The 17,016-nt window shown below is 36.1% G+C and overlaps 1 protein-coding gene across 7 annotated transcripts in view; it reads left to right on the top strand.

Moving 5' to 3' along the window:
* Positions 1–17,016, top strand: part of PICALM (phosphatidylinositol binding clathrin assembly protein) — a 65,656-nt gene that overhangs the window by 11,222 nt on the left and 37,418 nt on the right. For all 7 annotated transcript variants that reach the window (XM_064409671.1, XM_064409672.1, XM_064409673.1 and 4 more), the window contains exons 2-3: positions 14,153–14,295; positions 16,489–16,564. In XM_064409671.1, coding sequence (XP_064265741.1) covers positions 14,153–14,295; positions 16,489–16,564 — 219 coding nt within the window. The remainder of the gene's footprint in view (positions 1–14,152; positions 14,296–16,488; positions 16,565–17,016) is intronic.

The following is a 17,016-nucleotide window of genomic DNA, read 5'->3' as shown; positions in this document are numbered from 1 at the left end:
AATTCATTATATGATAGAATAGGCAAATAGTCTAAACTCATTTCCTCCTTGGTCTGTTAGCTGAGATTTGGTAAGGACATTTTTGCAGCAAGTGCAAAAAAAATGCACTTTGGGCAAGTGTTTATAATCTTGAGGGTTGCTATTTTGAGCTTGACCAGCTTCTTCTATAGAAACTTCAAGAAAAAAGTATTCCTCAGCAAACCTCCTTCATGAAATCTGTGTTTTGTCACTTATTAGCTCCATGATTCAGTTGTCTTTGCCTTATTTTCCCCTCTTTTCAGGTTTTTTCCGCTTTTTTTGGGATGCTTGGGTCATTGTTTATAAGCCTTTAAATCAGAGCTACACTGAGACCTGTTAAGCTCTGTTTAGTCAGCTAAAAGAGTAAGTGATCATCTGACAGGACACTGCTGTATGTATTTCCTGAGAGACCCACAGAAAAGTAAGATACGTAGATTATCCATACAAAATAGGAAATACTGCATAGCTGGATTGTAGTATGATGTGTGTGAAGTTTATTCATAGTAAAAATCTGTTTTAAAGCTATCATCTGAGGAGGTTTTCTCCAGTAGCTGGGCATTGTGCTATTTATAAGGAAAAGCATTTGCACTATTTTGTAATAAATAGTACGTACTAATTTTAAAAATCTAAGTAATTTGGACTTTTATTTATGTTATGAGAGAAAAGCGCTATTTGCAGTAATTTTATATATTGGGCTTTTGATGCCTACTATATTAAAACTAATCCAAATGAGTAATTTTTGCATCTCTATGATGTTGGAAGAACATAATGTAATAATCAAACCACTTTAGAATATGGCTTAAATATTTTTGGTCTTGGATGCAACAGTTTCCCAGTTGTTTTTTTTTTCCTTCATCAAGTTAATTTTGAAAATCTGTGTAAATACGTGAGAAGCAATAAAATGTGGAATGTTCTTTTTTAACTAGTATACTACTGGGGCAAAAGAACCTGTAGTAGAGGCTGACACACCTTGAGACTCCCTTGGCATTACAGCTGTTTTCTACAACATGTTAGCATGGACTCTTGACAAAAGGAAGCCTGTTTCCACACAATTAGAAGTTTAGGTTTTGGTTGGGTTTTTTCCAGTAGTTAACCAGGCAGCACAGCTTTTTCCACTAGTTAACCAGAAGCTGTAGAAGGTGGTATCTACCAAGAGATGTGTCCTACCGTGCAAAAGATACCTACATCTTCATTGGCAGTTTCAGCACTGGTGGAGGAAGGCAAATACAGAGGCATAACTCCTTTAGCTTAAATACATGCTTCCTGACAGCTCCCAAAAGCATTCAGGAAAAATGTGCTATTCATGCTCAGAGTTAGATTTTTGTCCAGAAGGAAATCTAATTTCCAAAGTCTTGGTTTAAAATAGGAGAGAATGACACATATTCCAAACAACTTTGCTGCTGGAGTAAGACCTTTGAGCTATTGAAATGAGGCAAGTATTGAAGTAGGAAAACTCAGGTCATGTGGCTTTGGTTTTCTCTTATCTTTGGGTTTTGTCTATTAAACTGTCTAATTAAAGATGCTGCACTGCTGTTCAAAGAGAAAAGAATGTGAATTACATGTGTGTGATTAATTCCAAAGTAATAAAGGTCTCAGTGTAGCTCTGTTCAGTGGGATGTGGTGGCAGGAGGTCAAGTTGGTGTTAACGCTCATTGGTTTCAGTTTTACTGTGCTCTACTGTGGTGGTACATCACTACAGAATTCCTTTCTAGTGCATCTTTTAGAATAAAGGGATGTGGAAGGCAAACATCTAAGAAGCACCTAAATTGCACTTGTGTGAATACTCTGTATATTTAGAAGATACATTTAGATTCAGAAAGTGTGCTACAAGTGTTTACTGCCAAAATGTATTCTGCATGAAGTCTGGCTTTTTCTGTTTGCTCCTTGGTAATGCAGGATTAAGGAAGTCACAGATGTTGGAAGTTGGTGTGGGCTGAGAGAGCTGGAGTTATTCAGTATGGATACAAGAAGACTGTGGGGTGACCTCACTGCAGCCTTCCAGTGGCTGCAGGGAGCTTATAAAAAGGAGGGAGGGGGAATTTTCATATGAGTAGATAATGACAGAACAAGGGGAAATGGATTTAAACTGACAGAGGGTGGGTTTAAATTGCATACTAGCAAGACATTGTTTACTCAGAGGCTGGTGAAACACTGGAACATATTGTCCAGGGAAGTTCTAGATGCCCCATCCCTTCAAGTGTTCAAGGCCAGATTTGATGAGCTTTCAGCAGCCTGATCATGAGTGACGTCCCTGCTGTGGTTGGGGTGTTGGAACGAGATTATCTTTAAGGTCCTTTCCAACGTAAACCATTCTGTGGTTCTGTGATAGGTACTTAGACAGTCTTTGGGTGAATTTTTTAACAGATATCATCAGAATGCCATACAACCAGGTGAGCTATAGTTGAGATTGGGAGTTCCTTGGAGGATTGAGGAGGGTTAGATACTGAAGCGAACCCTAGTTATGTTAAAGGCTTACCTTCTTGAAAAGATAGAAGTTGTCTTGCTGCAGAACTACTGTAGAGTTATGCTCATTGAGGATTTTTTGTTCAGTGATGTCTGCTATTAACAAGATGGTTTCCCTGTTCCAGTGGGCTGGGCTATGGTAATGTAACTGTACCACTGCTAGCAAGCTGCCAGGTGAGGCATTTGTTGGTACTATGCCTGCATCCAGGAGGTATCCAGAGCAATCTGCAAGGATTGGTTACGTGCTGTTGGCAGTACAACAGCAGCTTGTACGTGTGTTTCACAGGCCTTGTTTTAAAAACATGTCTGTTAGCACAACTTGGTTTTTATTGTATGGAGGTGCAATAGCTATAGAATATTTACAGGTTCTTTGGAGCAGAAAGAGAGGGCTATAAGTACATACTATAACCAAAAATTTACTGTATGCAAAGGCAGATGGCTTGGGCACTATTTCTGTCAGAGACAGAGAACAGTGTGGTAATGTTCAGTGTGTGTGTGGTGATTGAGAGACCTGAGGGTTAGTATTTCTGGCATCACATACTGATCTCTCAGCTATCTATGAACCATGTTAGGTGCCTTCTCTATGCATCTTAAGGTGAAATCATAGGATAAACTCACATGTATGCAGGCTGCTTGAAGTACCTTCATGTTTTTGGTAGGATATAAAAGCAGTGTTAAAGCTATGCAATTTTCAAAGTACTTAGTCTTCATCAAAGTTAAAATGTTCCATCTAATGCAACACAGAATGGGTGTTCCATTCACCCACTATGTGTAACCAGTCACACTATAAATATTATATTGGATACTTAAGTATTATTATAAATTATTCTCATATTTAACATAACAATTTAATATTAGATGCTAATATATTAAATATTGATTTCACTATCAAACCAATGGCTGTCATTCAAAATCCTGTCATTCAAAAAGCCTGTCCTAATGTATTCTTAAACAGAAATGCTCATATAGAACCCTTAGGGTACATACCTGCTTTCTAGCTTGTCAGAACCTGAAATGGGGTGCATCCTCAAGTGTTTGTAGCTATGCACTCTGGAAATACAATCTTGAACAAAGAACTATGCATAATTTTATTCATGAATTCATTGAAATTAGCATGTGATCAGTGAAAAAGAATATTGATTTTTCCCTGGTTTAATTAGGCCAGTGGGTTAAATATTCAAATTGAATGTACAGCTTATGCAAGAATTGTCATGTTAGTTGGCTGATACAGACATTTTTCATCTTTTAATCAAGAATCATCTTTAGAATATGATTCACAGGCTTGTTATTAAGCATGTTTGTGAAGACAGGATCAAGGCTCTAAGTTTACAGATAGTTTTCAGTGGGAATAATGTGCTAGTGTATGTGTGGGAGCTTATAATTATTTTGAACTAGATTTCATGATAAAATGCTTTTAAAAGGGTATGTAGGAACTGAATGTAGAGCAAAAGTATCCAGTAGTTTTGGTATGTCTTGTATATTTCTTAGTATTCGGGAGCTGAAACAATTGTTGGTTTGTTCTGTTTTGAGGAAGAATTTAGTCTTAAGAGTGGGTGGCAGATGGGAAATTAATCCTTAGAAAGGTAACTGTATTTTAATGTATTTTAAATACTTTTGTATTGATTAGTATTTTAAGATTTTAACAAAGATAGTTCTTCTCTGTTATAACAACTGATAGGTACAGGTAACAGCCATGGGTTTTAGTGTATTTTTTTTTCTTTCATTTTCAAACTTAGTGGACCCAAAGAGTGCTGCTTTAATACAGACTGCTTGCATCACATCGCCCACAACTAGAGAATACTCAAAGTAGAGAATATGTCCATATGTAGTTCTAATGATTTAGTAACTGTATGTTGGTACACACTGTGTATCAACAGAGAATTGCCTTGTCTTGGGAATGAGTGCAGCTGCTCTTCAGACCAAGATTAGAAGATGAAGTTATGCTGAGAAATTTGTGTAGTGCTCTATGAATGCTTGCAGAGGTCTAAACATGTCAGGAAGGTGTAAAAAAAACTTTTGTCTAGCAGGATTGTCTGAATGTACGGGAACCTTGCAAAAAGGTTTGGCTCACTTGATATTCATTGTAAACCACCAACACGAGGATGTAGGAAAGATGGGCATCCTTCCATGTGTCTGTAGAAGGAAGTAATTCCCATTATCCAGCTGGGACACTATACTTAACTATATATATAAATAAATAGATACATTCATGTATATGTATTTGTGTGTGTATTTATATGTATAAATCAGTGAAACTGTAGAGAATCGATAGAAGGTCAGATGAATTAAGACGACTGAAAATTTAGGAAACGTTGAAAGAAAATTATTTTATTAAGCAAGAAAATAGTAGTTTTTCCCTTGTGTTGAAATTTTTTTATGGGGAGTATGGATATTCAGTCTTCATTGAGAAGCACAAAGGGAATTTCTTTTTAATCTGCACCAGAACATCAGATTTTGGAATATTTATATAAGAAAACTTGGAACTCTAGAGATGTGCAGTAACCACTGAAGGCTAAGACAGACAGCTTGGAAGAACGGAGGATGACTGTAGTGGGGTGGTTGAGTAGTGTCCTGGTCACTCAGTGGTGCCAAAAGTGGAAGGACTTGTCCACTTCCCTTTTTCTTCTTATTTTTCTTACCTTTACATGTCATCATCTCCTTTTCTTGTTGTGGCTTTCACCTGTTTTGGTCTTTTGTGAGCCATTTTTTATCTGGTAGGATAATGGAAAAACTATGCTGTGTTGTGTCACCTCATGTGTCATCCCCATATCCCACCCACCGCCACTGAGGGCAGGGGTCTTTGTGTGGTTTGTTTCTGTTATGAGCAGTTAGTATGGTTCAGAGAAGTGCACTGGGGCTGACATAACATCAGCAGTGGAAGTGTGTGAATGTTTGCAGGTAGAGACAGGAACAGGACCACCCAGATTTGTCATGAGTTGTCACGAAAACATGTCCTGTGAGTTATATATCTTATGCATTTGTGTTGGTCTAAAATAATGAACTTCTGCCATGTGTTAAACTTGGATGAAGATCTAGATGAGTTAAGCTATGGTTTGTGTTCAGCTTGAATGTATTTGAAATGAGAATGTTATATTTACAGTCTGTGGCTGGAGCTGTTTAGGCAATATTTAGCAGTATTTTAATGTTTGTCTTTAAAATGTGATGGCGGTACTTGGCAAGTTTAGATGAATTTGGTGTTCAAGTCTGTCTTGAAAAAGCAGTTATCCAAAGATAACACACTTGTCATTTCCACAATACTTGTAACTGGAGAAGTTTGAATAATCATTATGAATATTAAATGAAGTGCTGATGTGGCACCTTCCAGTATGTAGGAACTAAGATAAAGAAAAGAAAAAGGAAAATGGTGTACATATTGGTTTGAGTTGTTCTTCCCTTATTTTTGACTTCTTTTGCTGTTTCATTCACCAGTGCTTTGTTTGTTGAGGAGTTTTGGTAGACATTACTAATGTTTTTCAGAGAATTCTTCATTGAAACCAGTTGTTCAACTGAAGAAATTTTTACTCTATTTTTTGCAGAAAGTATATTAATTAGTTTTTGCAGTTCTCAAACAGAAGTAGTACGTTGCTTGAAGTGCTGCCATATGAGAAAAATGTAGAGTTGAAAGATACCTGAGGCAGTAATGCTGAGTTCACAGGGTTACTGATAGAGATTTGAAGTAATTTCTGAGAATTCCAATTAGAAACAGTGGTTTTAAGTAGGAGAGAGAAACATGATAGTCTCACTTGAGTTGGAAGAACAAGATGTAGCTTGATGAAATGAAAATATAAACCTGTGGCTATAGAGCAGGTTATTTAACATTATAGTAAATCTTCTTTCTGCTTATCTAATATAAATTAGATTAAATCATAATTCTTTTTAAACATGGAAAACTCAGAATAGAATGAGACTTCTCAGATTTCTTTAACTCTTCCATAAATTGTTTCCTGAGTTAATGCATGTAGCTGATAAGATGCTGTTTATATGCAGAGAAAGAATTCTCAGTGAAAACTTTTATTCTTAATTTAAAAATGTGTGATCCAGATTTCCTTGTCCACTTTCTCAAGGGGACTTCGGTGAAGCCATGGGGCAATCTGATGTAGTAAACTACTTCTAGTAAAGTGATTTGGTACAAATGGGTTTATTCAGAAGATAAACCTAAATTTAGAGCAAGTAGTGTTTATGGCATATTTTGTTTTAAACTGCAAATGGTAGGTATTTTCTGTTAATTAGGAAAATACTGAAGTATTCACTCAGTTTTCAAAAACATGCTTGTTATACAATATTCTTCAGATTAAATTCAGCAGATTAAATGTCATTTAGCAAGTGGCTCAGAATGAAATTTACCATCACTGTGTTTTATTTGATCACTCCAGTATGCCATTTGGGGTATCCTTGTTTTTGCACAAGCTTAATTTTTGGTAACAAATGTATTGTTTGGAGGAAGAAATAAATTTTTAAAAAATTATTATTTTACCTGTTTGCATTAATATTCAGAATTATTATGAGTATTATTTTTAGACAAATTGCTTGGTTCTGTAATGAAAGTACTTATTTACATACAGGAACATTCTAATCCTATTTCCTATATTTAAATAAGGACATCACCTGTGGAAGAAGTGGGAAATTATTTAGAGAGTTACCATATGCTTACATTAAGTTATCTACTTCTAAAATGTCAGTTGGTATGTGTAGAATCAGGTCTGAATGTGTCAGGGTTTGTAGTTATCAGAACTGCTAATCTGTAGAAGTAGATTTTAATTATAGATTTTACAGAAAACCTTTTTCTTTTGTTCTTATTTTTGTATATCTGATTTGTTGAAGTTTTTATAAATGTCCTTTCATGGCACAGTTAAGTCCTCCAATTATTTAAATATTAGAGTACACTGTATATATATGTTCTAGAAATGTTTTCAAAGCACTTTGCTAGAATGAAACTGCTATGTATTTGTGAAGTAATTTCAATTTTGTTAATTTTGTAACTGGATAAAATTAGATCACACTCTTCACAATCATTGTGTCAAGGTGAATAGAAAAAATAACCTCCATAATCCAAAATATCTGTTGTCATCTGTGGCCAGTTGAGAAACTCGATTCTTTTTATTGAAGTTTTGAGAATAAGGGACTACCTTGACTTGCCAATTATTCAAGGAAGGAAGATGATCTGTTATAGAAATTTGAAGAAAAAAATACAGCTGGGAAGAATATCTAATATACAGATGTTAGTTATTTCTAATATTTTATGTTACATTTCATGCAGACCACTCTGGTTAAAAAGGCACTTCTAGTTCAGTAAATAACAAAATAAAAATGGACCGTGAAAAACTTTGTTGCTGCTAAATTCAGTTTCTCCTTCATTTAAAGTCTGCTGACAAATGTTACATTACTGTAACTGGAACAAGCTCATTTCTTTAATTTCCCCCTTCTTAATAACCTGTGTTTTCTCCCTCTTGTCTGGGAAGGAAAGATATGGCAGGTGTGTGTGCTTTCCCAGAACCTGTAACAGGAATATTTAAAAACTACATGGCTATATAGATCATGAACACTTTAGGGGGTAAGCAGTGAAATGTTGGTCTTAAACCTATGAAATTTGTTTAGAAATAGTAAAAGCTTGCTGTAACTGTATTCCTAACAAAAAATTGAAGGAATTTTTTGTCTAGTGGATGACTTCTCAGTAGCATAAAACCAGACATTTTTCATATCGTTAACCAATTTGATGTGAACTTGCTGACTTCTGATCATTGAAATTTTTCACCAAATTCCTGAAGTTGTCAGTGTTAACTGCTGCTACACAGTGTCATTGTGTGGGAAATGGTTGCATTGCTGCTTTCTCACCTATCCTTTGGGAATGTTTTAGCTGTTTAATAGACTTTTAGATTCAGCCATTTGCATTTTAATTAAGATTCCTGACCAAATGAGGGACCAGCTCTGTTCCAGTGATGAAATATTTGTGTAGAACAAGAAGAAAATGAGACCCTGACATAGAGGAAACTGGTATAATTTGAAAATCATGATAGGAGTTGAAATCTAGGCAGCCAGGAAAGGAATTTAACTTGAGTATTGACAGTGTAGATAGCCATGTTTTTTCTGTTAGTATTTTACTTTTGTTTCAGCATTTGGGTTGAGATGCCAACATTTTTCCCACTCATTTCCAAAAGTATGATAAAATGAAAGTGTGCCAGCTTTGAAGGTTTTGTCTTGTTGAGAAAATGGTCCCTTAGAGGAAAGCAAAATAGCCCCATATCAGTAATTATTAAATCTTTTGCTCAAATCTAAAAATTATTTTGTATGACCTTGCGTGAAAGAAGGATTGGTGATAAGCAGATGCACACCCTTAAATAAATTATCTTAAGGATAGACAATGTCCTGTATTCCAACACTGTGAGTAGCCACAAGTGTACCCTTGTGAGTGGAGTGTCAGTCACTAGCATGTTTTCTCTTCAGTATGAAAGGTACCAAATTAATTGTGTTCTGTTGAACTCCTCTATGTGGGCGTAAGTTGCGTGAAAATTAATTAATGCAATAAATGTTTTATATTTTCTTTTGTATTTAAAAAAAGATCCAAGTTTGCTGTGTGGACTTCAATTTTAAATTTACCAGTTGAGTAAAAATAATCTAATTGTATTGGCTTGTGCTTTGGATCCACCAATATGTATTTAAATATTCTTTTATTATTCTTTTATTTTTTAACTGAAGAATGTAATGTGTTTAGCTCTTGGCCCTATCTGCCTACTCATGTTGGATGATCAATAGTTCAATTGCTTACTGAAAGGACAGTGTCTCTCGTATTGCATGTATTTAAATGGCACAACTCTCCATAACTTGCAGCATATAACCAATTACTTGCTTATTCTAGGTAGTGTCTGTGGTGTAAAAGATGAAAAAACAATAGCTAACAAAATGGATATCTGTCACAGTTGCTTGACCTATTTTGAAGTAACTGGGGTGTGGGACACACTGTCTGGCCTGGAAGATCTTACTCGTGTAAATATTTTCAGTTTATTTTACTTACAAATAAAAATATTGTTAAAATGAGAGATACAGGTAAACCACTGGAAATAATCAGGTACTGCATGTACATGAAGTATGTAAATCTGGCTTACGTTCAGTCTGCTTGTCAGGTTACCACAAATGACACAGTCTGAAACTGTATCTGAAACTAAAACCGTTAACAAAAGCTTTTCTCAACCTGGTTCTTTATAATCTTACTGTGAACTCATATGAGTAAGATTCTGGGAAGAGAAATCATAAAGACTCATTCAGGATACCTTGTGGTTCCTTTTTGTGGGGAAGGAAAGCTGTTTTTTATAATTTTGTCTTAGCAGGCTGCTTGGTGCAGAACGAGGTGCTGCACAAGGAGTTAGGTCACAGGCACATGCTGAAAGCACATGCATTCTCTGGGGTAATTTGGGACGGATGCCTTTGATGCTTTATTATCCAGCCTGACTTCCTCATGTTTGCCGTGGGTCAAGACTCATGATCTCTTATCATGGGTTGGCTAATCCACATCTACATGCCTAGTGTGGAGTAGACAGCATACTTTATCATCATAGCCTTGTAGTCACTGCTTTGTGTAGGTGATTGCTGCTTCTTTCTTGTGTATGAACCTTCAGTCTTGCTCTGCTCTTACTCTACTTCACATCTCTATACTTCCATCACCTGGTAACTATGAATAGCATAAGGCAGTGAATCACTTGGCTCTTTCCTGTAATGAAGGCTGAACGGTTGAAAGGCTGTAGAACTCTTGGTTGGGAGTTGCGAGTAGATTATTTTTCTAAGCCTGAGTATTGTACTGGATGTCTTACAGTAGTTAACTTGAACAGGGTTAGGCAATATGCTTGCTTTGGTACAGGTGCAATTGCAAATCTTCCAGTGTTGCTGAGATGTCTGTTGGCCAGACCTTTGTTATGATTCCTTGCAAAACTCTTGCTTTGGTGGAAAAAGACCCAAACAGAACTGAATTATGTGAAAGTTACTTGGTAGTGAAAGCTTTCACTGTTACAACAAAATAAAATCTAAACACTATTTTAAAACAAGCTACAAGTGTTTTCTTGGAAAATCTAGTTTTGCCTCTGAAACCTCTACCGAAATGTGATACACAATTTAATGTCAGTGGGTAAGTGGTGTTCTCAAAACATGTTTTTGTCAATCACGTAAGTCTAAGGTTTTTGATCTTTAGGAATACCTGTTAGACTACACTTTCTGACTTCAACTTGCTTTGTAAAACAACTTACTTTGTTTTTGCCTGCCTTTATTCTCTCTTTCTGTAGATTTTGCATGGATTTGTAAATTGCTTAAGATTGGAAGGGATCTCAGATTTTGTAATGAACTCCAGCTTTTAAACCACGCTGGATATTAACAAATCTGGCTGTTTACAGGCTCTGGTGCCTGACCATTTTCTTTTGTTTTTATCCTTTTTCTGTGAACATCCAGGAAATACCTGGATTGAAGGTAGCCTTTACATTTCCCCTCTCTGCCTCCAGCCTTCTGTTTTGCTGGTGGAATAAACCCACCTGCTTCAACCACTTCTTGTACATCATGTGCTTTACACCCTGGGCAGCCTCGTAGCCATTCCCTTGGCTGTCCCCAGCCACATCCATGGATATGACTGCATTTGTGACTGTCTAAGCTTCCCCCATATAAATCTCCCAGCCAGCTGCAAGCTTAAGGTTCTTGCTAATTGCTGCCATCTTTGAAACAAGCAATGACATTATCTAACATCTGTATGCTGTGTGTCTTGTGCTGTGAAAGTCTTAAAAGATTTTAGAATTGCAGAATTCTATGATTTTAGGTGGTTTATTTCCCAGGAGAGTATTTCTTTTTCTGCTGTGAGGTATTCTGGGCCTTAATGAAGAAGGTTGACACAAAGTGATTTTTCTTTCTGTAGTATTACGAGAGTAACTATTCAGTCTTCCTCCTTGACTCCCATCACAAGCTGATCAATGAAACAGGCACATTCTTTCACCAAGGGTTATCCTTTGTTTTCTTGATTATTTTGTTTATTTCTATTTTTGCTCTATGATGAAAGCTGTTCCTCTTAGTGCTGTACCCTTGGGTTATACACCTGCCTGTGGTATTGCTTATAGCATTTCCAGTGAGTAGCAGTCTAGAGATATGTTGCTTTGGGGCCCTTAGGTTTCCAAACACATAGCTAGTATTTTCATAGGTGGGTGTGAGACGAGTTGTGTTAAGCGTAGGATGTGAAAATAACTATGTATTTGTTCCTCTCCTTTAATGAAGGGTGTTTGTGGGAATAGGATAAATAAGAACACTGTATATGCAGTGTGGGATGTAGTGCAGGAGTGTGGGATGAAGGATACCGTCTTCTGCTGTCTGTACTATGCTGCTTATAGTATACTTAGCACAAAAATTGCTGTTCTAATTTGGGTGTAACTGCAAATATTTCTTTACCTATTTGGCATTGCTCATGAAAATACTTTCAAAAGAAATTTCAGAGACATGTTAACTTTTCTGAGATGTGTGTGGTGTAGGTACTTTGAGGTATTAATACATACCAGATTGTTGTGCATCTGTTCAATCAGTATTTTGGAGAGAGAGAAATTTCATATTTTACGAAATTTAGTTTGTAGTAACTGTAGTATTGTAGTGACTCCCTTGTTTGTGTTTGCAAATTTACTTCCAAATTTAGTTGCCTCTGCACTTCTCTTCTTGCCTATGTTCTCTCCCAGTTGGTCACTGGTTCCTCATAATGTGCTTGCACTCTATCCCTCTGCCCCCCCACCCCAGGTTCATTCATATGCTTTTCACAGAAGTACTCATCAGTCCTGTGAGGGATGATTTTCTGAGGGTTACAGACCCTGTTTTCTTTTATACACTGCAATAGATAATGATTTCAAAGTTCAGTGGCATTTCAGAAACCATTTCTCCCAGCACAAAATATCATCTACACTGGATATTTATTTGGGTTGGGGTTTTTTTAATATTTTTAGACAGTGAATTTTCACGTGCCACCTCTTCTTTTGTATTTTTTTTGTTACTGTTGATCTACTGGCAAATGTTGCATTTAGGAATAGAAATTCTCACTTTCTAATATGCACTTGCACATTTTATGCCAAAACATTTGACTTGACATCCAGTGATATGTGTACCTTTGTATTCGATGTATGTTCCTGCCAGATAGCCTTGCGCCAAACTCCCTGTGTTATTATTTAGGAGGGAAGACCTGAAGGTGAAGAAGCTGCAGGGCTTGGTTTTGATGATCCAGTTCAGAGCACGTCTCTTGCCGAGTAATATCCTGGCATTGTCTTAACAGCCCCAAATCATCATCCAGTAATAGATAACCGTGACTTAAAAATGAGGTCATGAATGCCTGTAGTCATCACAATTTTACTTATAGATAAAAGAATGTTTATCTTTCCATCTCATTACATTTGTGAATGTGGAAATCATTTCCTGCTCGCTTCCTTCAATACTTAAACATAAATAGTAGCTTTTCAGTTCTGACCATACTAGTTCAGAGTATGTGGTAGCTGTGCTTACCTGCTGCTCTGGCTGAAGGAAGGTCCTGTCTTTCTGGAGTCCTTCAAGATGGATGGTTGTTCATAGGAAGATATAAAACTGTCTTCAAAAGTGGAATGTTTGCCTTCAGATTAAATGGGTGTTTCCAGAATGCCTTGGTAGTCCTTGGACAGAAGGCATAGGACGTTCTGAAGTCTTGATTTTTACTGATCTACAGCCTTTGGCAGGGCTGTCAGTTTGAGTGAAAATTGCTGGTTTATTTTTGGAGTGATAATATTTCGGAGTGATAATAGTAGAGAAATTTCATCACTATGATGTTGCATTAAGTTAAGCTTCATATTAAATAATAGCAAGCTGTATTATCATATAGTTGTTTCTGTTGTATTTGTCAACATAGTGTTGTGATCTTAAGTCATCTCTTCCTTCATCAGCCTTTGGAAATAAGTTACTGGATGATGAGACATTTTTCTGTTGTTGTACTGAAAGTACAGCTCCCCATGTTTACACAGGTGAGACAGTAGTCCAGGCTGAACAGAGGTGGGAAAGCTTTGTTTTAGCTAGCCAACCTCAGGTCTTGTGCTCCTAACCATCTTTTTGGTTAATGATCCAACTTTGTTTGAACTAAATTAATCTGTCAACTTCTGGCATTGTTGCTAGAGGCTCCTTTTTCCACCCAGCATTTCCTCTGCCTTTTTGAAGGTGTTGATTGCATTGTATCAAGACTAAGTTGCATTTGAATCTTTTATTATTCACTTTGAACCAGTGCTGGAAAGTATTTACTGATCCATTAAGAGACCAGAAATCTGAGATTACAGTTAATTCTAGTCATAATCTTCCAGTAAAACTTAATTAAATGGTACCATGTAATAATTATTTTGCTATTTAATGCTTCAGGAGTTTGAAAGCTAAGAGTTGTTAGGCAGAGGTAGTGCCAGTCATTACAGTACTTCTGTTCCAGGGCCTTGTAAGGCAGCTGCAAAAGCAGTTTAATCTTGGCAGTGAGCAGAGTGAGCTTTGTATTATTAAGTTCTGATAGACCAGAGCCATCCTCCTTTTTGATATTTATTTTGCTGGAAAGCCCCTCAGTTTTCATCAGAAATATTACTACATAAAATGAATGTACTGATTTTTTGGGGAGCATTATTGATCTTCTTCAGCAGAACTGATAATAACAACAGAAATTTTTCTTTTGCAGATTTAATCCAGTGCACAAATGAGATGAACGTGAACATCCCACAACTGGCAGATAGTTTATTTGAAAGAACTACCAACAGTAGCTGGGTAGTGGTCTTCAAATCTCTTATCACAACCCATCATCTAATGGTGTATGGAAATGAGGTAATACAAAAATGATGTATTATTTTGAGAACAGTTACAGTCCCTCATTCCATTACTGGAAGCATTTAGGTGAATATTACCTAAATACTTCCAGTAATTCTTTTGTAAGACAATTCCAGTTTGCCTTTTTGGATCCTACTCTGAATGAACACAGGTCTCATCTTCCATTTGTTTCTGTTGTTTCAACTTCAAAGTGTGCAATTCTAGCATAAAAAGTAAATGTCCCAAATGCTGAGGGTACTTTTTTCCTATGTTCATATTCTAATGATGAAAGAAAAAAAAACCAAGAAAAACTAACTTGCACGGAATTCTGCAAGCTGAAAATGGAAGCATTTTTGCCTTCATGCTGTAGCTAACTCTCTGGTCTTTTCTCCTAGATAACTTCATTTTAAATTAATTTCTACCATCACACCCTAATCTTTTACAATTAAAACAAATGTGTGCCTATGAGTTGGCTTTGAGGGTCACCCTAGGACAGGGTGAAATAAAACCAAACTGTTAACAGTTAAACAGTTTAACAAACGTAACTCCAAGTTACACAAAAAGGAATAAACCTGTTTTGTCTCAGTTTTAATTCCTAAGGGGCCTTATTGTTTGGAATACCAAGCCAAGTATAGCAGCAGCTTGAATGTCATGCCTTTAAAAAAAACCAAAAAATAAAAATATTTCTAAGGCTTTCTTAGAAAATGTTTGTAAACATTGCTTTTTACTGCAGAATAAGGTAAGCTATATGAACTTTGGATTGAGATAGTTTTAACAAATTATCAAAATTTTTCATTTGAGTTTGCCTTCAGAGGAACTGCGTCCTCTGACTGACTAGTGTGGGTTGGATGGGGCGGTTAAGTTTTTAAACATATACTGGTTTGCCTTGCAGGTTATTGCTGGTCTGGGTGAAAATCTGTTCTGTGAAGCTAATTTAAGCCACAAGAGGGCAAACTTCTGTTGTTGGCTTGAAGCTTAAACCTTTTCATTGGGATAATTTTGACACTTTCCAAAACACAATCTATACACCTTGCATTTTGAGTCATGTGAATTTTAAACGGATACCAAAGTAGTTCATAGTAATAATTAAAAGTATTTCATGGGACCACTGTCTGAAATACTTTCCATTAAGAATAGAATTTACAAACAAATTTTGCTTGCCAAATATATTACAGAAGTATTGAGGGTAAGGTTGCTGCTGAAAATGAAATTTTTCACATTTGGAAACAGTACTTGAACAATGAGAGTGCAACCTGATTATAGCACCATTTAGATTGCAAAGGACCTTTAAGATCAAATCCAGCTGCTAACCCAGTGCTGCCAAGCCCACCACTAACCCTTAACCCCAAATGCCACATCTGTGTGTCTTCCAAATACCTCCAGGGATGGTGCCTCCAACTTTGGCTTAATTCCTTTATAAGTAGGTACTGAGTGCCTTTACTCTTCTCCAGTCTGTTTTCTGTGCAACCTATGTAGGATAATGAAAGTAACGAACCAGTACATGTTACACTAATCAATGCTGGTTTTGTCTTTTGTCAGAATGTTTCTTGCAACTGCATGATTAGCTTATTTTTGTAGCAGCTCTATACAATTTTTTTTCCTTTTAAATTGTGTCAACAATCTGAAATGTGTCTTTACCGGATGAAAATAGCATCATTCACCTTGTGAAGCATAATTTGTAATTAAATATAATTAGAAGTATTATGATACAGTGTTAGTGCTTTATGTGAATTGTTATGTTTGATATTTGATTTATAAGCAAACTAACATTTACATCACCTATTTTCATAGTTAAGCTAAGTACCATTACAATTTTATGGTGAGGAAAGATGACTTGGCTAATTAGTAATATTAAATCAGTTGTTATAAAATTGAAGTCAGTGAAAAAACTATGAGCATGTAAAATGAGAATGTATTTGAAGGGATTTTTTCAGAAGTTGAGAGTTCCATATTCTGGCTTAAAATAAACTCCAACTAAATGAGGCCTTTGAACAAAATTCCACTTGGATTTTTTTGCGGATTTATGGATAAAAAATAACTAGCTTACTTCGATAGCTTAGCTGGTTTTGTAATGTTTCCAGATTTGAAGTCAGTGTTAAGGCATAAAAGCTGAATTTTGTAACTTGGATAAAAAGTTTCTAGTGTTGTTAACACAATTCCTTCTCCTTAGTAACACAGTAAAAGTATTCAATTTTTTTCTCTTTTGTCTAGCGTTTTATCCAGTATCTGGCGTCCAGAAACACATTGTTTAATCTGAGCAATTTCCTAGACAAAAGTGGATTGCAAGGTAAGGTGTCTTTTATTCATTTAAAGTTAGTAATGTGCTGAGGAACAGCAAAGACAACTTGGTTACTCTTAATGAACCCTGTCATTTAGGAAGTAACTTTTCTGTCCATTTTACCCCAGACTCCATTTCTTAAATAAAATGCTGTAATGATGTGGCAGGAGCTGTCTGCTGGAGGATCATGTTGCATGTTTTCTAACAGGCATTCTTAAAGGCTTCTGACTTCCTTAGACATACGGACCTCAGTGTCCCTCTTATTTATCTCTAGAGATAGAGCTCTCCAAATGAGGCAACTTTGATGATTAATTTTTCAAAAATGCATCATATGTACATACATCATGTCAGTGAGACAAGAATCGTATCTAATAAAATTTAAATTACTTCTTTGGGAAATGGATCAAAGACCATTCCATTTATTTTTGAAACTAATTTGGTGGGCAAATAAGTCTTTCTCT

Source organism: Passer domesticus, chromosome 2 (genome assembly GCF_036417665.1).
Source record: "Passer domesticus isolate bPasDom1 chromosome 2, bPasDom1.hap1, whole genome shotgun sequence".
NCBI classification, from domain to species: domain Eukaryota; kingdom Metazoa; phylum Chordata; class Aves; order Passeriformes; family Passeridae; genus Passer; species Passer domesticus.
The sequence above is the reverse complement of the archived record's forward strand: the minus strand, read 5'-3'. Positions and strand labels throughout refer to the sequence as shown.